We start from the raw sequence: 25756 nt of genomic DNA on the forward strand, positions 1-25756 counted from the left end.
ATGGCTCCAGCAGTAGCTAGAAATGGTCTTCCCATGATAATTGAAGTGTTGGCCTCTTCCTCCATGTCTAGCACAACAAAATCAGCAGGGAAAATGAACTCCCCTACTTTCACTAGTAAATCTTCTACCACCCCATGTGGAAACTTGAATGTTCTGTCAGCCAATTGGAGTGCCATTCTTGTTGGCTTGGCTTCCTCAATCTTCATCCTTCTTATCATGGTTAGGGACATGAGATTTATACTAGCTCCTAAATCACACAAAGCTTTCTCAATCGTGATGTCCCCTATGATGCATGGGATTTGAAAACTCCCCGGATCTTTCAGCATTTGAGGTAACTTCTTTTGTATCATGGCGCTGCACTCCTCAGTCAACACTATGGTTTCTTTTGCTTCCCAGTTCCTCTTTTTGGTTATGAGCTCCTTCAAGAACTTGGCATAGAGTGGCATTTGCTCTAATGCCTCAGCAAATGGTATATTGATTTGGAGCTTCCTGAAGATCTCTAGGAACTTAGAGAACTGGCCATCCTTCCCATCCTTTCTCAATCGTTGAGGGTATGGTGCCTTTGGTACATAAGGCTTCAAAGCTGGTTTTGGAGGGGGTGAAGTTGGGATCTCCTCTTCGTCTTCTTTTCTATGTTTTGATGCAACCTCTTCACGATTATCTTTACTCGGGGCTCCTTCCTCTACAACCTTCCCACTTCTTAGAGTTATAGCTTTACATTCCCCTCTTGGGTTAGCCATGGTATCACTGGGAAATATGTGAGTGGAGAGTGGGATTTGTTTGGAAAGAATCCCTACTTGTGCTTCCAACTTTGAGATTGCTGCACCTTGATTTTTCAGATTTGACATGTATTCCTCTTGATTAGCATCTATCCTCCTGTCGGTTTGTGCTTGTCTGTCCATGAGGGAGGAGACTGCCCCTGAAATTTGGGATGACAGTTGTGCTATTGTAGCCTCCATCCTCTCAAAGTTGCTCTTGATTTCGCATGATTGCATGGTTGAGGATGGTGTATCTTGATTGAGGTTATTGTGTATGGGTTGGTTGTTGTGGTATGATGTGTTTTGTGAGTTATGGTAAGGTCTATGGTTCCCTGTTTGATGGTTGGGGTTGTGGGTTTGTTAATTTGATGGATAAGGCTTGTTGTGGTCCTGGTTGTGTTTTGTTGATTTCCCCACCCAAAGTTTGAGTGGTTCTTTCAACCTGGGTTGTATGTCTTAGAGTGTGGGTCATAAGGTGTTATGGATGAATTGTGCACATAATTAACTTGTTCCCAGTCACCTTCAGATTCTGATGCATTTCCTTCTTGTTGAGGAGTTTGGTCTTGAATGACTGAGGCTTGGTTGGCCTCCATCCTCTTGGTTAATGCTGCTATTTATGCCGTAATTGCCTTATTCTGAGCTAACAAAGCATCTACAGAATTGAGTTCTAGCACTCCCTTCTTTTGAGTCCTTTTTGAGGCATAGAAGTACTCATTTTCGGCTATAGTTTCAATGACATCTATGGCCTCTTCAATGATTTTCTTTTTGTTGAGCGAGCCTCCTGAAGAATGATCTACTGCTTTCTTTGCTTCATAGGATAGTCCCTCATAGAAGATGTGTAGTTGTACCCACTCATTGAACATTTTTGGTGGGCATCTTCTTGTGAGATCTTTGAATCTCTCCCAGGCCTCATAGAGTGTTTCTCCATCTTGTTGTCTGAAAGTTTGCACTTCATCTCTCAACCTATTGATTCTTTGTGTGGGGTAAAATCTAGCAAGGAATCTGTTCACAACCTCCTCCCATGTAGTCAGGCTGTCCTTGGGAAATGATTCTAACCACTTTACTGCCTTATCTCGGAGTGAGAAAGGGAACAAGAGTAGTTTGTAGATGTCGGGGTGTACCCCATTGGACTTTACAGTATCACATATCCTCAAGAATGTGCTGAGATGTTGATTAGAATCTTCTTGGGCATTTCCTCCATATGAGCAATTATTCTGAACAAGTGTGATAAGCTGAGGCTTCAGCTCAAAATTATTGGCATGAATTGTTGGCTTTAGGATGCTGCTGCCACAATTCCCTGGATTTGGGTTGATGTAAGAGCCTAAGACTCTCCTTTCTGGTCCATCATGATTGACTAGGCCTCCCCTGGCATGGTTATGAACTTCTTCCTCATGATGATTCTCCACGTTCTCCTTCATGTTTGTTTTAAAATACTCTTCCTCTTCCTCAGCACCAACGACTCTCTTCCCTCTTACTTTCCTCCTTAATCTAAAGAGAGTTCTCTTTGGTTCAGAATCAAAGGAAGTTGAAGCTCCGCTTCTCCTACCTGTCATACAAATAACCAAGACAAAGAGCAAGAAGGAAAGTGGGTGAATGAATCACTTTGTTAGAGTGGTTATTACTGTGAATGGTGCAATTGATCAAACAGTTAGAAGAGTGAAAATGGGGATAATCAAAGAAGAAGGAAATTCAAAGAAAAATACTAAATTAAAGAAATTAAAAATAACAAGGAAATTAAATTGCTTAATCTAGCTCTCCAATCAAATTAATCACTGTCAAATTTAAGCCAATCCCTGGCAACGGTGCCATAAAACTTGATGACCTTGATTCACTACCCACTTTCAAAATTTAGTGAACGAGTTCTTTTGGCAAGCGCACCAAAATTATCGCCAAGTAATAACCCACAGAGGAGTGAGATCGTATCCACAGAGATTGGCAAACTCAAGCAGTTTTAATTGATTGGTGAATTAGTCAAGCGGATCAATAATAGTGTGAAGTGTAGAATTGTAAATGGCATAAATGTAAATGACTAAAATATAAAGAAAAGCATTAAAGTGCAGGAATGGAAATTGCAGAATGTAAATTGCTTAATCATAAATGACTTGAATGTAAATGGGAATGGGTATTGCTGAAAGTAAAATTGAGCTATAAAGAAATGGATAGATGAGAATGGGGAATTCATTGAGATTGGGAGATGTTGCCTCTTTGGATCAAATTTAGCTTAGATCTCCTTCAATCATGCAACTCACTGACCTCTTGGCAATCATAATTGATTGAGCCCTAATCCCTTGGTGACTCAATCTCTCAGATCTTGATCAATAGCCAATTCCTTGGTCTAATTGCTTATGAAGAGAGATATGCTTGGTCCCTGATTATACCACACACCTTTGTAGATTCAGGTAGAGGGGGGATTATATGTCACATATCCCATCACCAAAACCCATAATCTACTCAAATGTGAGAAGGGATTTCAAGCATGGTTTCATGTTTCCTTTTCCAAGGTTCCCATGAAACCCAATTGCATTCAATCTCTTTCCCAAGATAATTGAATACTAAACATTAAGCACGAAATTCCTCCTAGCAAATCAAGAGAAGATGAAGAGAAGAAGAATTTCACTATTATCAATCCATCAAGTACAACAGAGCTCCCTCTCTCAATGAGAGGGAAATTAGCTACTCATAGCTTAGAAAGTACTCAAAAGTGGAATGTAAAAGTGGATCTAGAACTAACTGCTTAACCCCTTCTTCAGTACTCGTTTGGGGTATATATACTACTCTTAGTGAAAATAAAAGAATTACAAAAGTGAAAAAGGAAATTTTCATTTTGGAGGGAAAGAAAGCACTTAATAAACGTGACCCCCTTAGCTGGCGTGTGGTTGGCGCTTCTCAGGCGTGTCACATGCCTTGCAAAATGGCTTGGCGTGCCATGCTCAATCCTTCAAGTGGCATGCTCGTCCCTCTTTCAACCTTGGCGTGCCACGCCTTTGAGCTCAAATGGCACGCCATAGTGACATTCTTGTGTTGGCGTGCCACGCCTTCGAGCTTAAGTGGCACGCCCTTTGATTCCTCCACTTTCCTTGCTTCTGAAAATTTAAACTGGCGTGCCACGCCTAAAAGTGGCGTGCCACACCCTTGTTGTGTGCTTGGTTGAGTTCTCTGGAAAGTTGCACTAGTGTGGCACGCCCAGGGTTTGGCGTGCCACGCCCTTGTTATGTGAATGGCCCCTCTGCTTGGTGTGCCACACCACGAACTCAAGTGGCATGCCCAGTCTTCTCTTTCCTCTGAATGGCATTGGCGTGCCACGCCTTGTTGCTCAAGTGGCACGCCTAAATGAAGAATAGTCATTGGCATGCCACGCCTTCAAGCTCAAGTGGCACGCCTATTGTAATTGGCTTCTTCCACACCTTCTGGAAAGTTATACCAGCGTGCCATGCCTGAAGGTTGGCGTGCCTCGCCCATGATCTTGTGTTGTTCCAGTAAGTGGCGTGCCACGCCTTGACCTTCAAGTGGCACGCCAAAGTGAGTTTTTGGGCCTGGCGTGCCACGCCTTTGACACTAAGTGGCACGCCCAGATCTTGCTTGTGATGTCTGGTGTGCCACGCTTGGTTGCTCAAGTGGCACGCCCATATATTTGTTCATTCTTCAAGCTTGGCGTGCCACGCCTGGATCTTCAAGTGGCATGCCAAAGTGACTTTCAGAACTGGCATGCCACGTCTTTGACTTCAAGTGGCACGCCCATGATGGTTGATGGATCCGGCGTGCCACGCCCTTCATGTGTTCCTCTTCTTTGCTCTCTGGGATTTATTACTAGCGTGCCACGCCCAGTCCTTGGCGTGCCATGCCCACATGCATGCTTGGATCTCCCTTTTGGAATTTAGTACTAGCATGCCACGCTTGGCTCATGGCGTGCCACGCCCTTGTATTCTTGTCGCGTTTGTCCTCAAGTGACACGCCAGTTTTACACGCCCAGCTTCTTGCTTGTCTTCTTCCCATTTTTGATGCCTTTTTTCACCTGCAATTCAGCACAACTCATCTTCAAGGTAGTCTACCATAACATTCATCAAATAATGCATGAATCGTACTGATCAAATGAGATTTGTGCTCTTTTACGGTCTTTTTATGCAAGAAAGAAAGGTAAATGATGCAAGTCATCACAGATGCAGCTTGCAATCCAGTCAGATTTTGAGAAATCATATTGACTTGCTGAGTCAATATTTTGTTCTGAGCCAATATGGCATTCAGAGTATCAATCTCAAGAACTCCTTTCTTTTGAGTTGTCCCATTGTTTACAGGATTTCTTTCAGAAGTGTACATGAAATGGTTATTTGCAACCATTTCAATGAGTTCCTGGGCTTCTGCGGGCATTTTCTTCAGATGAATAGATCCACCTACAGAATGGTCCAATGACATCTTGGATAACTCAGGCAGACCATCATAGAAGTTACATGTGATGCTCCATTCTGATAGCATGTCAGAATGACACCTTCTAATCAATTACTTGTATCTTTTCCAAGCTTCATAGAGGGATTTACCTTCCTTCTGTTTGAAGGTTTAAACTTTCACTCTAAGCTTACTCATCTTTTGAGGTGGAAAGAATTTAGCTAAGAAGGCATTGACTAGCTTTTCCCAAGAGTTCAGGTTGTCTCTAGGTTGTGAGTTCAACCATATACTAGCTTTGTCTCTTACAGCAAAAGGGAAAAGCATAAGTCTGTAGACCTCGGGATCAACTCCATTGGTCTTAACAGTGTCATAGATTTGCAAAAATTCAGCTAGGAACTGATGAGGATCTTCCAATGGAAGTCCATGAAACTTGCAATTCTGTTGCATCAGAGAAACTAACTGAGGCTTAAGCCCAAAGTTGTTTACTCCAATGGCAGGAATAGAGATGCTTCTCCCATAGAAGTCGGGAGTAGGTGCAGTAAAGTCACTAAGCACCTTCCTTGCATTGTTGGCATTGTTGTTATTTTTGGCTGCCATGTCTTCTTTTTTGAAAATTTCTGTCAGGTCTTCTCCAGAGAGTTGTGCTTTAGCTTCTCTTAGCTTCCTCTTCAGAGTCTTTTCAGGTTCAGGATCAGCTTCAACAAGAATTTCTTTATCTTTGTTCCTACTCATATGAAAGAGAAGAAAACAAAGAAAGTATGGAATCCTCTATGTCACAGTATAGAGATTCCTTGGTGTGTCAGAGGAAAAGAAGAATAGAAGGATGAGGTAGATAAAGAAGAATTCGAACATATAAAGAGGGGAGAGGGTTCGAATTATTAAGAGAGGAGGAGTGCTAGTGATTAAATAGAATGAGATGAGAGAGGAAATTTTCGAAAATTTTCAAATTAAATAAAATTAGAGTTTAAAACAATTAATTAATAAAAAAGATTTTTGAAAAAATTGTTAATGGTTTTCGAAAATTAAAGAGAAAGAAGTGGTTAGGTGGTTTTGAAAAAGATGAGAATTAGTGAAAATATTTGAAAATCAAAAAAGATTTTTCAAATCAAAATTTGAAAAAGATATGATTTAAAAAAGATTTGATTGAAAAAGATATGTTTGAAAAGATATGATTAAAAAAAATTTTGAAAAATATTTGATTTTTAAAATTTGATGACTTAACTAACAAGAAATTAAAAGATATGATTCTAAAATTCAAATATTGCACCTTCCTTAACAAGAAAGTAACAAACTTGAAATTTTTGAATCACAACATTAATTATTAGCAAGGATTTTTGAAAATATTAAAAGAAAAATGAAAAAGATTTGATTTTTGAAAAAGATATAATTGATATGAGAAGATATGAAAAAGATAAGATTTTGAAAAATCAGTTTTAAAACTTGAAAAATTGAAAAAGATATGATTTGAAAACAAAATTTCCTCCTTGGTGCTATCCTGGCGTTAAACACCCAGAATGGTATCCATTCTGGCGTTTAACGCCCACTTGTCTACCTTTTTGGGCGTTAAACGCCCAGCCAGGTACCTTGGCTGGCGTTTAAACGCCAGAATTCCTTCTTCACTGGGCGTTTTGAACGCCCAACTTTTTCTCTGTGATTCCTCTGCTGTATGTTCTGAATCTTCAATTCTCTGTATTATTGACTTGAAAAGACATAATTTTTTGAAAATTTTTAAGAAAAAAGCATGCAAGACACCAAACTTAGAAATTTTCATACTAGAGACACTAACAATTTGAGAATGCATATGAAAAACAACAAAAGACATAAAACAGGAGAATTTAAAGATTAGAGCAAGGAAGATCATCAAGAACAACTTGAAGATTAATGAAGAACACAATGCATGAGTTTTCGAAAATTACATGCAATTGACACCAAACTTAAAAATTGACACTATACTCAAACACAAAATATTTTTGATTTTATGATTTAAAAAAAATTGTAATTTTTCGAAAATTATTTTGCAAAAGAAAATAAGAAATTCAAAATTTTTAATAAGAATTCCAGGAATCATGCAATGTTAGCCTAAAGCTTCAGTCTAAAATGATTAGACATGGTCAACTAAGCTTCAGCAAGACATTGCATACAACAGCCAAATTGATGGGAATCAACTGGCTCCTGTGATGACAAAAGCATCATCTGAAACTCTAGAATTCGTTCTTAAAAATTCTGAAGAAGAAAATAAAAAATAAAAATACCTAATCTAAGCAACAAGATGAACCGTCAGTTGTCCAAACTCGAACAATCCCCGACAACGGCGCCAAAAACTTGGTCTACGAAATCATGATACACAACTTCATGCAGCTGACCAGAAAGTGCACTAGGTCGTTCAAGTAATATCTTACGTGAGTAAGGGTCGATCCCATGGAGATTGTCGGCTTGAAGCAAGCTATGGTCATCTTGTAAATCTCAGTCAGACGGATTCAAATGGTTATGGGGTTTTGATAATTAAAAGAACGAAATAGAACATAAAATAGGATAGAAATACTTATGCAATTCATCAGTGGGAATTTCAGATGAGCGTATGAAGATGCTTTGTTCCCCCTGAGCCTCTGCTTTCCTATTGCCTTCATCCAATCATTCATACTCCTTTCCATGGCAAGCTGTATGTAGGTGGATCACCGTTGTTAATGGCTACCATCCATCCTCTTAGTGAAAATGGTCCTCTACGGTTCCCCGCATGGCTAATCAGCTGTCGGTTCTATATCGTGTCAGAATAAGATCCATTGATCCTTTTGAGCACTGTCACTGCACCCTACAGTCGTGAGTTTGAAGCGCGTCACAGTCATTCCATCCTAGATCCTACTTGGAATACCACAGATAAGGTTTAGATTTTTCGGATCTCAAGAATGCTACCCATTTGATTCTAACTTATACCACGAGGACTCTGATCGCACGGAATGGAAGGCTCTGTTGTCAGGAGAGGCAACCATGTGTCGTGAACCAGGAGGCCAAGAGGTACACACTCAAGCTATAGCATGTAGAACGGAAGTGGTTGTCAGGCACGCGTTCATAACGGAGAATGATGATGACTGTCACGGATCATCACATTCTTCAGGTTGAAGTGCGAGTGAATATCTTAGAACAAGAATAAGCTTGAATTGAATAGAAAACAGTAGTAATTGCATTAATTTATGAGGAACAGCAGAACTCTACACCTTAATCTATGATGTGTAGAAACTCCACCGTTGAAAATACATAAAAACAAGGTCTAGGCATGGCCGAATAGCCATACCTCCCAAATAGCATGAAACAAATGAGAAAGGGTTCAAAGACCCGATCCCAAGATCAAAGATAATCAAAAGATCACAGATGATCCAAAAGATGAAAATACAATAGTAAAAGGTACTGTTATTAGAGAACTAGTAACCTAGGGTTTACAGAAATAAGTAAATAATGCAGAAATCCACTTTCGGGGCCCACTTGGTGTGTGCTTGGGCTGAGCATTGAAGCTTTCACGTGCATATGCTTCTCTTGGAGTTAAACGCCAATTTTGGTGCCAGTTTGGGCGTTTAACTCCAGCTTTTTTATGCTGACTTGGAATGCCAGTTTGGGCCATCAAATCTCGGGCAAAGTATGGACTATTATACATTGCTGGAAAGCCCAGGATATCTACTTTCTAACGCAATTTAGAGTGCACAAATTGGGCTTCTGAAGCTCCATAAAATCAATTTCGAGTGCAGGAATGTCAGAATCCAACAGCATCTGCAGTCCTTTTTCAGCCTCTGAATCAGATTTTTGCTCAGGTCCCTCAATTTCAGCCAGAAAATACCTGAAATCACAGAAAACACACAAACTCATAGTAAAGTCCAGAAATGTGATTTTTACATAAAAACAAATAATTATATACTAAAAACTAACTAAATCATACTAAAAACTACCTAAAAACAATGCCAAAAAGCGTATAAATTATCCGCTCATCACAACACCAAACTTAAATTGTTGCTTGTTCCCAAGCAACTGAAAACAGAATAGAATAAAAAGAAGAGAATATACAATGAATTCCACAATATCAATGAAACTTAGTCCCAATTAGATGAGCGGGGTTAGTAGCTTTTTGCTTCTGAACAGTTTTGGCATCTCACTTTATCCTTTGAAATTCAGAATGATTGGCCTCTATAGAAACTCAGAATTTTAGATAGTGTTATTGATTCTCCTAGTTCAGTATGTTGATTCTTGAATACAACTACTTTATGAGTCTTGGTCGTGACCCTAAGCACTTTGTTTTCCAATATTACCACCGGATACATAAATGCCACAGACACATAACTGGGTAAACCTTTTCAAATTGTGACTCAGCTTTGCTAAAACCCCTAGTTAAAGGTGTTCACACATAACTGGGTGAACATTACTTATTTAACAAATTAATTAAACAAGTTTGAAGGCCATTAATCAAAACAAAATTAAAAAAAAAGCACAATCACAGAACACTCCAACATCAACATGCAATTTAGGAATACAGATTGAATATTGCTAATTTTGGAAACCATAAAATCTCTCACTAACCTGAATGGTGACAACAGCTACCTCTACTCCACAATATCAGTGACTCCATCAATTGCGCAATTAAAAGTGTCGTATGGGTCCTTCTTAGCGACCATGTTAACACCCTTGTCAGCACCACAACCAGCTACTTCATCCAGTATTTCTCTTTTCGTGTAAAAAAGATTACAAGGGTTTGGTTATTCTGTAAATAAGAGTTAGGGCTTGGGGGTTATGTGGTTGAGAGCGACGTTTCGTTCTGATGTTACTAAAAAACGACATCATTTTTGGAGGATGCAGGGGGACAAATCGACCCCTGTCCATTCCTCCAAATCCAACATGGCACTTCACTCTGAATAAATGTCCACATCAGTGTCGGTAACTGTCACATAGGATTTTTAGTCAACTTTGGTCAGGAGATACTATGGAAGAGCCATGATGGCTGGCTTTAGGGACGAATAAGGGCAGAAGTGCGGGTCTTGCTTTGACAAGGGTCGCCTTGTCCTAATTTAAAATGGACAGGAACTCGATTGGATGTTCACTCTTTCAATATAAAGTGTATTTTGGATAAATGGTAATGATATTTTAATATTTTGTTGATATTAAAATATAAAATAATTTTTTAATATTTTTAATTATATAACGTATTTAAAATATTTTGTTTTAATAATTAATAATATATATTATTTCTAAATTCATTTCAAAATACATGTTAAAAATAAGACTGAACAAATTGACACGTAATGGTATTTAAGTGTGTCTGTCCAAGCATATTCAGGGAAGAATTTTTTATTTTTTACTAAGATACGGTTAGACACAGAAAACACACATATCGAACGAGTGTCAATAAGTGTCGTATTCAAAATATGTCAACACACGAACACAACAAATCAAAAAAGTATCTATACTTTATAAATTGGACAAAAATATTTAATCATTAAATTTTTATTAGACTCTATTAAAAAACATATTAAATTCCAAAATTAACACTACCACCAATTATTTTCAACCTTCAATCCCCTTTTATCTTCTTCTACCACCTTTTTTTTTTATGAAATTATTCATCATGTGCGAACTTTTTCAACTCAAAAATCTACCTTTTTATCCCATTCAAGCAAGCCACACGTAACTAAAAAAAATCAATCATCACAAACAAAAACCTTTGGTTCTCAGTTTTCACTTTCTTAGTATACATATCAATCAAACAACAGGCAGCAACTGAAGCAGAAAAAGAATGAGGAGAGCACGCTGCATCTCGAAGTGCACAAGTTATCTTGCGTCAACTCCAATGAAACCATGGACACCATTCTCTGAAGCATCTGAAAGACCCGCAAAACCGGTCTCCGTGCGCCACTAAGTCAAAATTGCAGTCCTTCCTTCACCTCTCTTCTCCCACATAACTCGGACCCTGTAATGCAAAAAATTCACAATTCCAACTCCCTCATTCTTCAATTTGTTTATTTATTTGCATTTCTGTTTTCAAAGGTTTAATCTTTTTTCCTATTTATTTGCTTGTGTGGGGGTGGTTTTTCAGTGGCTTTCGTTTTATTATATGGGAATGAAAGAAAATGAAGAGGTTTTGGGGTAGATTTTTGGGTTTGAAAAGTTTGTATTTGATGAACAATTTTATAAAAAAAAATGGTAGAAAAAGATCAAAGGGGTGAAGATTGAAGATAATTAGTGTTAGAGTTAATTTTGGAATTTAACGAGTTTTTTTAAAGACAGTAAACAAAAATTTAATAATGGAATATTTTTGTCAAATATCATTTATTTTGAGTATAAAATTCGTTTAGTATTTTTATGATCAATTTGTCGGTATTTGGTACATAGCCGGTCCCAAGCCCGGATAAAGGAGGAGGGTTGTGTTAGGTCTTCGGCAACCAACGTAAAAATATAGCTGAACCCCCCATGACATGAATCAAAGACATTATTGCGCTAAAGCTAGGTCGTTACCCGGAAGTAACGCGCTGTATGACTCGAGTACGGTGTCAAAGCAAGAGCCGCTGCATCGGTGCCCGGATGTAGTGTTAAATGAGCAAGGGTTCTCGCGTTTTCGTGAACGGACGAGGGTAAATAAGCTAGTTCACAAAGGAAAAGGTAAAGGTCAAAGCGACAAAAGGTTGAGATTTGGGACATGGAACATAGGCACTCTAACAGGAAAGTCCATGGAGGTGGTGGATACCATGACAAGGAGGAAGATTAACATTATGTGCCTACAAGAAACGAAATGGGTTGGTGCAAAGGCTAGGGAGTTGGATTCTTCTGGTTTCAAACTTTGGTATACAGGAAAGGTGAAGAATAGGAATGGAGTTGGAATAATTGTGGATAAGCAGTGGAAGAAGGACGTAGTTGATGTCAAGAGGGTGGGAGATCGGATCATCTCTATCAAACTTGTGGTGGAGGGAGGTGCTTTTCATGTGATTAGCGCCTATGCACCGCAAGTGGGTTCGGACGAACAACACAAGATAAGGTTTTGGGAGGATCTAGAGAGTTTGGTTCAAGGCATATCTTTGGGAGATAAGATTTTCTTAGGAGGAGATTTAAATGGCCATGTTGGGAGAGAAGTGACTGGATATGGGAGTATTCACGGAGGCCATGGTTTCGGGGTGATCAATGCCGAGGGTAAAACTATTTTGGACTTTTCCTCAACTTTTGATCTTCTCATCGCAAATACATGTTTTAAAAAGAGAGATGAACATCTTATAACCTATAAGAGTGGCATGACAAGCTCTCAAATCGACTTCTTCTTGTTGAGGAGAGTCGACCGGAAATTTTGCATTAACTGTAAAATTATCCCGGGAGAGAGTTTGACAACACAACATAGGGTGCTCGTCATGGATTTTCGCGTTGAGAAAAAGTTGAGGAAAAGACATCATACGAAGAACCCAAGGACGAGGTGGTGGCGGATGAAAGGTGAGGAACAAAGAAGCTTCCTAAGACGGGTAGGAGAAGAGGCAAGGTGGGATGGGAATGGAAGCGCGGAAGAGATGTGGAGGGAGATGGCAGAAGTTATTAGAAGAACAGCAAAAGAAAGTTTTGGTGAATCTAAAGGAATAGGACCAAGAGACAAGGAGTCCTGGTGGTGGAATGCGAGTATACAAGAAAAGATAAAGATAAAAAGAGAATGCTTTAAAGAGTGGTCTTTATGCCGCAATGCAGATAACTGGGAAAAATATAAGGCGGCTAAGAAAGAGACAAAAGTGGCTGTAAGTGAAGCAAGAACAAGAGCATATGAGGGTCTCTACCAGTCTTTGGACACGAAAGAAGGAGAAAAATGTATATATAGAATTGCAAAGAGCCGGGAAAGAAGAACGAGAGATTTGGATCAGGTTAAGTGCATAAAGGATAAGGATGGAGAGGTGTTGGCTCAAGAGGAGAAGATTAATGAAAGGTGGAAGAGCTACTTCTACGAGTTATTTAATGAGGGACAGAAGACTCTTCCGAGCCTTGGTCGATTATGCACAAGGGAAGAAGATCAAAACTTTGACTACTATTGAAGGATTCGAGACTTCGAGGTAAAAGAGGCTCTAAAGCAGATGAAAAATGGCAGGGCAGTAGGACCTGATAATATCCCGATTGAGGTTTGGAAGGGTCTTGGAGGAAAAGGCATCAACTAGTTAACCAAGCTTTTTAATGAGATTTTAAGGTCAAAGAAGATGCCTGATGAGTGGAGAAAGAGCACCTTGGTACCTATCTACAAGAATAAGGGGGATATACAAAGTTGCGGAAATTATAGAGGGATTAAGCTTATGAGTCATACTATGAAGTTATGGGAAAGGGTGATAGAACGGAGGTTGAGAAAAGAGACACAAGTAACAGAGAACCAATTTGGATTTATGCCAGGCAGATCTACCACTGAAGCGATATACCTATTAAGAAGGATGATGGAGAGGTATCGTAGTAATAAAAGGGATCTACACATGGTGTTTATTGATTTGGAAAAAGCGTATGATAGGGTACCAAGGGAGGTCTTATGGAAGGTTTTAGAAAAGGGGAGAGTAAGGATCGCATATATTCGGGCAATTAAAGACATGTATGATGGGGCCACAACTAGTGTGAAGACTCAAGGTGGTGTGACAGAGGAATTCCCTATTGGTATAGGATTACACCAGGGATCATCCTTAAGTCCATACCTTTTCACATTAGTCTTGGAAGTGCTCACAGAGCACATCCAAGAGCCTGTGCCATGGTGCATGCTTTTTGCCGATGATATCGTCCTTATGGGAGAGTCAAGGGAAGACCTAAATAAGAAGTTGGAGTTATGGAGAGAAGCTCTAGAAGTGTATGGTCTGTGCATAAGCCGTAGCAAGACGGAATATATGGAATGTAAGTTCAGTCTGAGAAGGGAAAACTCCAATATAGAGGTGAAAATTGGAGAGAACACCTTACGAAAAGTTAAAAGTTTTAAGTATCTTGGGTGCATCATACAGGATAATGGAGAGATTGAACATGATGTAAATCATAGGATCCAAGCAGGTTGGTCAAAATGGCGGAGTGCATCTGGTTTTATATGCGACAAAAAAGTGCCTTTAAAACTTAAAGGTAAATTCTATCGCACCGCTATAAGACCGGCTATGCTGTATGGTACGGAGTGTTGGGCGGCTAAAGGAGAGCACGAACATAAGCTGAGTGTGGCAGAGATGAAGATCTTGAGATGGATGAGTGGTCATACGCGATTGGATAAAATAAGGAATGAAGATATACGGGAGAGAGTTGGAGTAGCACCCATTGTGGAAAAGATGGTTGAATCGCGTCTCAGGTGGTTTGGACATGTGAGAAGAAGACCGATAGAACATCCAGTCAGGAGGGTGGATGAGATGGAAGATGGACAAAGGGCAAAAGGCAGAGGAAGACCTAAGAAGACCATCCATGAGGTGGTCAAACGAGATCTACATGTAAACGGTCTCTCTGTAGACATGATACATGACAGAGCACAATGGCGCCGTTTGATTCATGTAGCCGACCCCACTTAGTGGGACAAGGCTTTGTTGTTGTTTGTTTGTTTGTTTGTTTGTTTGTCGGTATTTGAATCTTTCACCGTTAGAAATAACTATTTATTCTTTTCACTGTTAATCTTTCCCTGTTAATCGAAGAAATAATTAATCCATGGAAACTAAGCGATATCATGAGGACTACGGGGCCTAGCTGGTAGAGAGACAGCTTATCCCATGGCAACGCAAATGATCACTACTCACATAGACATCCTTGACAAACTTTCCCAACTTCCGATGGAGAAAAAGTTCACGAGTCTCTATTGATGGAAACGCCGAATTGTATGCTGCATATTTTGATACTCGGGCACAGAATCGAATTTGTAGTATAATGTTAAAAAGAAAAGGAAAAAGAAAAAGTGATATAAGAGAAGCACAGACATGTACACTGTAAGAATCAATTAAATATTATATAATATAATATGGAGGAGAGAAAAACAAGCACAGCAGCTTACGCGAATAGAAATATCGTTCTTCCTCCCACAAATGAAATCCACTTCCAACTTAAAAAGTATACACATGTTTTGGTTGCTAATACAATGAAAGGTTATGAAGCTAACATCATTTCCCTCCTCTTTGCCGTTTCTCTTCTAAGGAAGCGGCCTCGTTCAGCATGTCAGCTGCATCCTTATCCATGTTTAATTTGGACAGAGCAACAGCCTGCATGTAAAATGCTGTCGCCCAGTCCGGATAGACCAACTGAGCTTGCATTGCATCTCGCAGCGCAGCATCCGGTTGATCGCAAAACAGGTAGCAAAGACTTCTCCGCGCATAAACGGTTGGGGAAACCATGGTTCCCACATCAATGAACTGCATGATTTAAATCAAATCGATATGATACCAACAAGTACACTTCTTGAACTTTCAAATATAACCTTTCTTATCATACCTGGGAGTAACACTCAATTGAAGTTTTGAAATCCTTATCACGGAATGCCAGGTCGCCCCGCTTTCTTGCCTCCAACATATCCCTCATTTGCTGAGTCCATTCTTGGAAAGATAACTAAAACATGTGAACGAAGAGAGAGTTAATTTAACATTCGTAACAATAGAAAACTCGTGTATTTTCAGTTAAGTACCTCATTAGTTCCTTCATCATCTTTATAGTGTGTCATCAACAATATCTGATGAATAGCTGTAAGGTCCATGCGAGAACAAGCATCACCCATTGGAGATAGAGGATGCTGGGGAGTTGGCGGTGCTGGTGCTTCCTCGTGCTTTGGAATGCCAAGCATGACATATGATGGAACCTGAGAACAAAAGGGACTCTAACTGTTAGTCTATCATCGTCGCCAGTGCAATCAATTAGTTGTAATTGTATGTTAAGAACACAAAAAGCACATATTTTTCCTTCTTCCAGGTGACGGCAACCCAAAGAAACTACTAGAAAGAAGCCAATCACACAACAATGGACAGCCCAAAGAATAAAAAGAGGCTCACATCGGGTTTATTCTGCAGTCTGGACAGAGTTGTAACAAGGTCATTGATCTTGGGCCGCTCTCGAGGTTCATATTGCAAGCACTTTGAGGCAAGGTCGAAAACCACAGTTGCCTCATCGGTGGAAAAGTTTCCCTCCAAGTGTGAATCCATTAGACGTAGAATATTTTTACCCCTTATCATGTCAAGAGCCTGCATCAACAAAGAATAATCATCCGGTAAATTATATGGAAAATAACCATATATAAAGCATATCCAATGGATTGAAGAAGAAAAAGTGCAGAATGAAACAATTGTATAATATTTTTCCTGAAAAAAAAAAAAGATATATTCCAGGTCCTTGTGCTAATATTTCCAACCAAAAGTTTTGCAGCCTATTCACTCTTGGCATACCAAAAACAAAATGTTAAAAAGGCCAATTATTGTTTTCTTTTACTATTTTAAATAATATTCACGTTGTCGAGAGCCAAACCAAGCTAAGAGCTTAAGACAACTGCAAAGACACAGGAAAAAGATACCCATATAAGCAAGATCTTTTTGGGCTTAAAGCATGATGCACTCATCCTCTTTTACCTTGTGCAGAAATTTTTATTTGATTATCAACGATTTGAGTTGGCAATGATTTAACTCCTGACTGCTTAATCATGGATGCAGAAATATTATGTCAAGAAACAAAATCTATTTTCCATTAGCAGTTGATGAATTGGACTTTGTGCAGAGGAAGGAAGGGGAATAAAGTTGCTTACCATAATAATGGCATTAATAATTGGTAGAACTACTAAATCATTTAAAGATCAATATTCAAGAGTTAAATAGAACTTTACATTTTTTTACAGAATACGTACATGACTTGGAGGGATATGCTTGCCGCTTAGTAGATCCAATAACACAGTTCCAAAACTGAAGATTACACTTTCTGGAGTCACCCTCCCTGAAAAGACACATAATAGCTGTCACCAGAAGTTACAAAATACCAACCACATAATCTATATCATCATATATAGTATTATTAACTTGAGTTCCTTACATGTTATTTATGATAATATTAGTATGTCTAAAGTTTAATTAATGTTGCTATGTAGCAACAAAACATACTATGCAATACAACATTACAGAAAATAGGCACCAACCGTTTCTCAGGTACTCTGGAGGGGTATAAGCAAGATTCGTGCTATAACTTTTTCCGTCCCTACTGTTCTTAATCAGCCCAAAACATGAAATCCTCGGATCACCATTCTGCAAAAACATCAACACCCTGTCAAATTTTGTTTCAGAATACAGATGGCCACTTCGCAAGAGATAGCAGTTTCCAACCCACAAACATTGGAACCACTTATCAGTTATATATATGTCATAGCACAAAAAACTGTCAACCTCAGAAGAGCAAGAACAAAGAATTGCCATATAGTACCTCATCAAATAGCACTCTGTAGGCATTCAGATCATGGTACAATGGGTGACCTTTGTTACTGCAATAATCCAATGCTTGTGTGATGGACAGGGCAACTCTTAATCGCATGCTCCACTCAATTGTCTGATTTTCCCCTATAATAGATGGGGACAAAAATTGCAGGGTTAACCTAGAGTAATAGACAATCCACGTTTCAATGAATTCATGCAGAAAATAGCACCAAAAAATAGGTAAATAATACAGAAGGTGCATTTGTGAAGATGATACTTAAAATATATCATGAGCAGTAAATCGTGCATAAGTTGGAATCTTGGAGAAATAACATTTCACAAACCAAAACTTCAGAACAAGATATAAAACTTGAGTTCTATTCACAATAACTAATATAGGACGATATGTGAGGATAACTGCTTATAAATAAGTTAAATGGCTCAAATAGGAAAAAGTTGTGGAATCTGGCTCCAAGCCTTCTACACGTAAATTGCAGAGAATGGATGCCCAATTCACTAGTTTGAGCAATTCAATCAAAGAATGAAGTGGGCATGACTCATGAAAGAGACAATTATGAATAAGAAGGTAAGTAGCTAATTGTATTGTTATATATGTTACCCCGAAAACAAAAGAATAAGAAGCAAAAGAATAAGATTTTGTCACAAGATAAAAAGTTAAAGAAAATATGTAGTTGTATATATCAATCTCTGGGCATAAATATCATTTCCAGAACAACACATGGAAGACAAGGTAATCCTATCCGCAATGTTATCTTAACTCTAAAGAAGCAAAATTGTTTCATTCCTCTGAAGTCTAAACCAAAGACACTATAGAATAGCAAAATCTGAATATTGCCACAAAAGCTAGGCTAGTTTAAGAATCCTAAAGGTAATGAATTTAGTAAGGAGAAACTGTTGCAGTCTATTAGGGCAAACCAGGTCCTAAGAAAAAGATAACCCGGGAACAATCAATCATTTTCAGGTGTAAGAAAGCAGAGTAAGCATTTCTTCAAACACATGAATCGCAAAAAGGAAGGAGAAGAAGGGACATACAATGAAAAAGATGTTTGGCGAGAGTGTCGTTGTGCATGTATTCTGCAACGAGAAGCCTCTCATCCCCATCACAGCAATACCCAATCAAATTCGCAAGCCTAGGGTGCCTCAATTTCCCAACACTCCAAGCCTCATCCTGCAGCCATGAATCAAAAACTCAAATCAAACGAATCAAAGAAAAATGAAAAAGGAAAGAGAATAAATTGGTTCTTTTGTGGCGCGTACAGCGAACTGCTTGGGGTCGGGCCATGCCGATTTGGAGAATCTCTTGACGGCAATCAAACGTCGGTTATGATTGTTGAGGCGACCCTTATAGACCACATTGGGGGCTTTGTCGCCGCTCTCGGAGACGATGTGATCGGAGCTGAAGCCGTTGGTGGCCGATTTGAGGTCGGAGAGGGAGAACTCAGAGAAAGGAGGGACGTCTAGGGCGGCAGAGGCAGCGGCGGAGGCACCAGTAACGACGGTGTTATTGTTGTTATTGTTGTTGGCGCCGTTAGGGGAGGAAGCAACCGTAAGCGGACGAGGGTAGTTATGACGGCTCGAATTAGATTGGCAACAACCCATTAGTTGGAAGCAGATAACGTAAACTCCGTTATGTTTCCGTTGGTGTGAGTGTGTTTGAAGCAGCTTCTTCAGACACACGCACACCCAAACACGCATACACAGAGAGAAAAAGAAGAGGAAGACAAAAGAACAGCGCAAGTAGGCAAGATGGGCCTCACAGACAGACAGCACTACCACCCGTGTGCTTCAGAGAGAGAGAGAAAGAGAGAGAAAGAGAGAGATGTTATTAATTTATTATATTGTTTATTAATTAAAATAATTAGGAAAAGAGGCTCAGCTTTCTTTTCCTCTTCACTGGAGCTCTCATCTCATCTCTCTCTTCTCTTTCCTTCGTCCTCTCTCTGTCTGCACTGACAAAACCTCCCTGTCGCTCTCTCTCCTCTCTTCTTTCTTACACCAGTTGTCCGTTTTATTCTTCCTCAGCCCTATTTTTGTCTTTTCGCACCCCTCCTCCATCTCACCACATCTTCCCCTTAATTTCATTTTAGTTAGTTAAATGCTCTTGTCTGTTGTCATTACGAATTTACACATCTAAAGCAACTCCACTTTCTTAATCTCGCCAGACGCCAGACCCAATTATGCTAGATTGGGTTCCACTATATTTAAATATTTCAAAAACATAAAGGTCACCCTTGGGCCGAAAGCTATTATTACTAATATTTCCTATCAATGCTAACCATTAGTTCCTCTTTTTAAAAGCTATTATTAATTATTAATTAATTCTCCCTTTTTTCCGTATCAGTATTGTTCATTGTCTGTTTTTTTTTTTAACTCAAAAAGAATGTATTAAAAGATTTACATATATATACAAAAAATTGCAAGCACTATTTAACTTTTACCATTAATTACGTACCTTGCTGTCCGTAGGTCCACCTTTTTTTTCGCTTTTTTCTCATCTCTTAACAAGGATCCGTAATTTATTTTATTGTACATTCATCATTTAAATTTACTTTATTAAATCAAATAATAATCATAGGCAATGAGCTAGCTCTATATGTACATTGATAAAATTAAGTTGAGATACAGTAGCCATGAGATGAATTACGTTCAATAAGTCACCAAAAAAAAAAAAGAATTACGTTCAATAAATTCTTCAATCATACAACATACAACTAGTGAATTTCATTGGATTGTCCCAAAACATGGTTAATTTGTTGGCAAAGATCTTGATACAAGCCAGCGTTGGTAGCAGTGAACCTTTCCATAGAAGCAAAGATATGTTTCATACTTGATAGCAGGCTATGATCCTTGATATCAACAAGATCACCATGATCCACTCTGAACAGGGTCTCATTCTCTTCGTCTCTTCCAATTGCAGCCATCTTTCTCTGGCGAGCCTGCACTATCTTGTGCATCTTTTGCTCTTGCTTCTCCATAATCTTCACTTTTCTCTCAAGTTCCTTGTCCGATATCAAACTTTGTCGAACGTCTATAATATGCTTCTCCAAGAGCTCATTCAATCTTACTATGAATCCATTAATGGCTCCAGTTACATTCTTCTCCGAGAGATTATCCATTGCTTGTGACCATTTGTTACAGATCACAAACACCGGTGGCGCGTCGATCTTGCTCGGAGAGATGGTAGTTGTATCATCATCAGGTAATTCTTCAGGTCCATATAATAGACACCTTACTAGCCAACTATTCAAGGCTTTCACATAACACTTTTGGGCTTGAATCCAATCTGAGAAGCTTATATTCCAGTTCTGTAATTCACACTTGAGCTTTATTACTGCGTCAATTTGAGCCTGGTCGAACTGCTTCTCCAATAATGTAGATACATCTAGAGTTTTGGATTTCACAATTTCCTGATATTGGCGTCGATGACACTCTGCCATATCTTTCCACATCTCAAGAAACCTGAAAATACGATACCAACCTTAAGAACGAACTATCTGAACTAATGAACCTGAAAATAGAAGAGTAGTTAGAAAGCTCCCTCAAGTATTTTGATATAGAATATACATCGGCTTTTTTATTTTCTTCACATAAAAGGTAGAATAATGTTGTATTTTCTAGCAACTAGGACAAGATTGATTCCAAGAGAAAGGGTAATGTAACATGTATAATTGGCCAAGATAGTCAAATTAATAGAAATGTACCTAGTTATGAGAAATTATAGCATAGTTAAGGTACCAACAATTGTGTGATTTCTCTTTCTCACGGTTGATCCAATCCAAGGTTTATTCTTCCCCCAATCATATCCCACTATAATATAATCAACAGGCCATCATTGTCATGAATTCTTGGATACAGGTTATAGGCTTATAACTACTTCCTAGGATATGGACCTCTTTGCTTACTAGACTGGCCAAGGTTGCTGCATGCTGTAGCAGACCAGTACTCAGTACTCAATACTCACCACACAAGAAAGTAGAAAACAGTAACACCTCTATCAAAAGCTGTAATCATAAATACACATACACACATGACACATGATACATATTTTTCCATCAACGGTCCTCTTTTTATTTTTAATCTTATTTTCTATTTTTATCAGCTTTTCTTTTCCTTCACAAATTCTTGAAGACAAAAATACTGAAAAATTAAACTTGAACCAAGCGCACTTGGTTCTTCATTTTTCAACTTCATACAAAACTAAATCGCAGGTACAAGCAATTTCGCTTGGATTTATTAGTTATGATTAATTAATATTGATGACTTACATGTGAATGAAGTTGTTGATCTGCGGCCATAACTCCTCTTCCCTCAACTTACTAATGGTATTAGATATCCTATCAACAACTCGGATAGAAATATTCATTTTTGTGGTTAACATCCCAATCAAAGTTTTCACAGAATCGACTTTCTGTGCATCCGCACCCTTTTTATTCATTCTTCTCAACTCCCTGCAGTTCTTCTGATGAAGTATGCGCAGTTTCTCCTCGGTCTGAAAAACGAAAAAGAACTTCATCAATAAAGGAAGAACACCAGTGTCTCTGTCATAAGTTTCTCTCATTTTTGAATCATTAGAGAGGGGCAAATAAAGTACCTTGACTTCATGATATAACTTCCTCTCCCACACAGAGAGTATCTTTAATGTGGAGCAGAGATTCCCATATCCATGGCCCCAGTCTTTATCGGTTGCTTGAGCTTGATGCTCAGATGCCATTGTCCTCCCAATCAGTGATGACTTCTCCGTGCAATTTAACGAGTGAGTAAACAGATTCTTTATCTTGCACGAAGAAACTGCTACACTTATCTCCAAAAAAAATTAATAAATCCCACTTATGCTGGATTTAATTTGATCAAAATCATAAATAAAATAACAATTAAAAATAGTAGAGTAAATGTTGTATATAGAAAGTGGAGGCTTGCCTATGTAAGAATAATGGAAGGCAAGTTTCTTGTGGTAACGGAATTTCCCAACGTCAAGCATTTCCAAAAGTGGATTGCCTGAATCGGATGCTCTCTAGAATAGAATCTGAATCTCTTTCACTCTCTCGGAGTAACCGCTGCATTCTTCTGTCAAACTAGCTTCCTTATTTTCGACTCCTTCATTCTGTTCCACATTCACCTTCTTCTTCTTCTCGTCCTTTTCCTCCTTCTTAGCTTCATTCAAGGACTCGTGGTGAGTCGCGACCTTTCCCCTCTCAGTGTCATCCTTCTCTTCTTTTGTTGCCACGTCAGCAGTGGCACAGTAAGTGTCGTCGTAGGGTTCGAAGAAGTTGAAGAATTCCCAGCGTGAGGTGCTGGGAGGGGAAGGCAGAGGCGGCGGAGATTGGAGTACGTAATGCATGAAAGCCACGTTATCATGAGTATGGTAGTTGAGATACTCATGGTGACGGCTTACAGTGATGAATAACTCTGTCTGGCTATCGTCTATATCTTGAGCATCTGATTCAGAATGCAAGAGGACGCGTGATTCAGAGTCATCGGAAGAGGAAGAGGAAGATTTCTTGCAGGCACCATCGCAGCCGTTGATTATTGGAGTTAGAGTGGGAGGGGGAGGTGGGGAGTAATGTTGTTGGAAGAAAAAGACAATGGCAGAGGAAAGTGTTTTGAGGGAGTGCATGTGCGCCATGTGGGCATCGGAGAGGGCGTAGCTTTGAAAGAGTGCGTCGTCGAGCAAGTTGCAACGGTCCCGACACAACGAAACCGCCGGAAGCCTCTCCACTTTTGAGCCGTTGCAGCCCATTGCTATTTACTTGGAATGACTTAGGAGTGGACCGGTAAGGAGATAAGTGGCATTTGATGCGTAATCATCACATTTGGAAAACCATGCCATTAATACCAATAATTATTTGCCAAAGGTAAAAGGAGAAAGACTTTTGAATATTTTGATCCATCATAAAGAATATGAGTAAAACAATCCAAATGTTATCATCATCATTTCGTTTCATTAAGTTCAAAGTGATTCATAATGATGCATAGTGAATTTTATGGATTATTAGTATATGTATGGAGGCAATGTGATGAAGATGATTATGACACAAGGATGTGAATGTGAACAAAGCCATTATATTATGGGGAACAAGTTTCCGGGTACACATACTTTATCCTCGATGCGAAATCAAACTGTCTCTTTACCAGTTTACCTTAAAAGAGGGTTTCGGGTGGAATTCCACCTCACTGCATTTTGCATTAGGTGTATGTTTGTATACGTACACTTCTCTCTGTTGCTTGAATAATGTAACTAAAGTTTGTATAAGAGAAATAAAAATGATCTAATTAAGTAATTTAGATAATAATGAATAAGATATAATTCAATAAAGATAAAAATTATAATTTTTTAAAATATATATAAAAGTCTATAATAACTTTTATATAATATAAACTTACAATGTGTACAATGAGTTAAATCTTTTGGGATTTACCAATGATCAAACTCTTGATCTGATCTAGAACTTTAATACCATATCATGAACCCACTCATTCCAAAAACATATCCTGACAAGACAATGTACCACTAATGGTTATATCTCTAATACTTCCTAAACCTCCATTGTACACATTGTACGCTTAGGTCATTGGCTCCTATACTTTCTCAAAGTTATATTAATCAATCCCGCTACGTTACCAACAGCATTTCTACTAACATCTGGCAACTCTTATTTATAACTGTATTTAATGGAAGTGTCTTTGTGGATGTGTCTAATAAAAATGTCTTTTTTATAGTTGTGTTTAATAGAAGTGTTTTTATAAATATATTTTTTGGATGTGTCTCTTTATATGTGTTTAAAATATAATAATTAATCATTGTTGGCAATAAATTGGCAGATAATATGTTGGTACCTATATTTTTTCTATATTAATATGCATATGTGAAGAATATTATTATTATTTTTTTAATTTTTATTCACTAATTCTATCAAAAAAAAAAAGATATACGAGTTTCTAACCCCATATTCATATTGCTTCTAGTTCTATGGCGACATGAAGAAGAGGGGGGGGGGGGATAATGCTAAAAACACGTCCAGCAAGTTAGCAAGTTTAACTTTGAACTTGCTTTGATCAATTTACGGTTTCTTCAAATTTCTTGGAACAAGATAATATCACTTAGCTACCATATGTATATCAATTATCATCATTAGATTGTACGATTAATTTACAATATTGAATTTAACTTTACCAAGTTATTTTATTTCGAATTTATCAATCTGTTTTGCTCGTAATATTTGTTATGATAAAATATAATGTTTCGACAATGATAGATACATGTGATGTTTATGAACCAAGCCACAAGAGTTATTGCATATTATAAGCTAACGAAGAAGGGAACTACACAAGTAGCAAATTATTTCTGGCCTTTTTGACACAAGACTTCTTAATTAATTTACCTTCGAACAATGGACTTCAACAAAGACAGTTGATGTTAGACGAGTAGTTATCACTACAAAAATAAAGTCAATTAGCTATTACAAAAATAGTTAAAAATTATTAATTTGACGTGAAATATAATTTGTGACGAATTAGCTACTACCTAGCAACTAATATTTTTCTGGTTAATTTCAAGTTACAAATAAGTGAAGTAAATACAATAGTTGCTAATATGAGAAAAGTAAAATTTAAGTTGGGCCACAAGCCTACAATGAAGGCCCAAGGAATAAAACAAACCACTTCTGGTTCAGGTGGTCAACCAAGGCTCAAACCTCAGTCATCACGCGAATCCAGGGAGTAGGGAGTCCAAGTCGGATAGGATGCATCCAGCAGCATGCACCATCTTCTCTCTATACACTAGCAACGCGAGGACCTTCCATTAGGAAATGTCCGCGTCCGGTATCCTTGCAAAACTCGCCGATTAGAGGCGCGACGGGGGTGCACTGATGCTTGAGGGTCCAGCCGAGAATCCTTCGGGAAAGGGAGTTGCGCTGTCGCTGGTTTCTGTGAATGGGTTCGGGAGGATGGCCTTTCAACAACGTTTCAGAAGGAAGGGGTGCAGGGAGGTCAAGAGGGAGCTGCGACGCCGCTTGCCTCTGCAATTGTGGCTTAAGAGAAAAGTGCCTTATGAACGAAACAGAAGAAGGAAGTGGTGCATGGAAGTCCGAGGTGTTTCGTTCTAGGGGACAAGTCTTCTACTGAGGTTGGCAGTGTAAGCTAATTTCACCTATTTTGATATTCTCTTGTTCTTTTCTTTAGTGGATAGTTTAAATATCTTAGTTTAGAATATTAGGGGTGCTTCTAATAAGTTAG

At 38.6% G+C, this 25756-nt stretch overlaps 2 protein-coding genes across 2 annotated transcripts; both read right to left on the reverse strand.

Annotated features, from left to right (window-relative positions):
• Positions 1-15049: 15049 nt before the first annotated feature.
• On the reverse strand, positions 15050-19681 carry LOC112705690 (serine/threonine-protein kinase BSK1). The gene is made up of 9 exons (XM_025756600.3): positions 18782-19681; positions 18557-18692; positions 17514-17647; positions 17233-17338; positions 16948-17033; positions 16106-16294; positions 15745-15915; positions 15555-15668; positions 15050-15475 (listed from the first exon to the last, which is right to left on the reverse strand). Exons 1-9 carry the CDS (start codon positions 19217-19219, stop codon positions 15227-15229), a joined length of 1623 nt encoding a protein of 540 aa, XP_025612385.1. The 5' UTR covers positions 19220-19681; the 3' UTR covers positions 15050-15226.
• A 412-nt stretch (positions 19682-20093) lies between these two features.
• On the reverse strand, positions 20094-23323 carry LOC112705691 (nitrate regulatory gene2 protein). Its single transcript, XM_025756601.3, has 4 exons — positions 22442-23323; positions 22116-22315; positions 21790-22013; positions 20094-20983 (listed from the first exon to the last, which is right to left on the reverse strand). Exons 1-4 carry the CDS (start codon positions 22500-22502, stop codon positions 20236-20238), a joined length of 1233 nt encoding a protein of 410 aa, XP_025612386.2. The 5' UTR covers positions 22503-23323; the 3' UTR covers positions 20094-20235.
• Positions 23324-25756: the final 2433 nt, after the last annotated feature.

This window comes from Arachis hypogaea, chromosome 8 (assembly GCF_003086295.3).
Source record: "Arachis hypogaea cultivar Tifrunner chromosome 8, arahy.Tifrunner.gnm2.J5K5, whole genome shotgun sequence".
NCBI classification, from domain to species: Eukaryota; Viridiplantae; Streptophyta; class Magnoliopsida; order Fabales; family Fabaceae; genus Arachis; species Arachis hypogaea.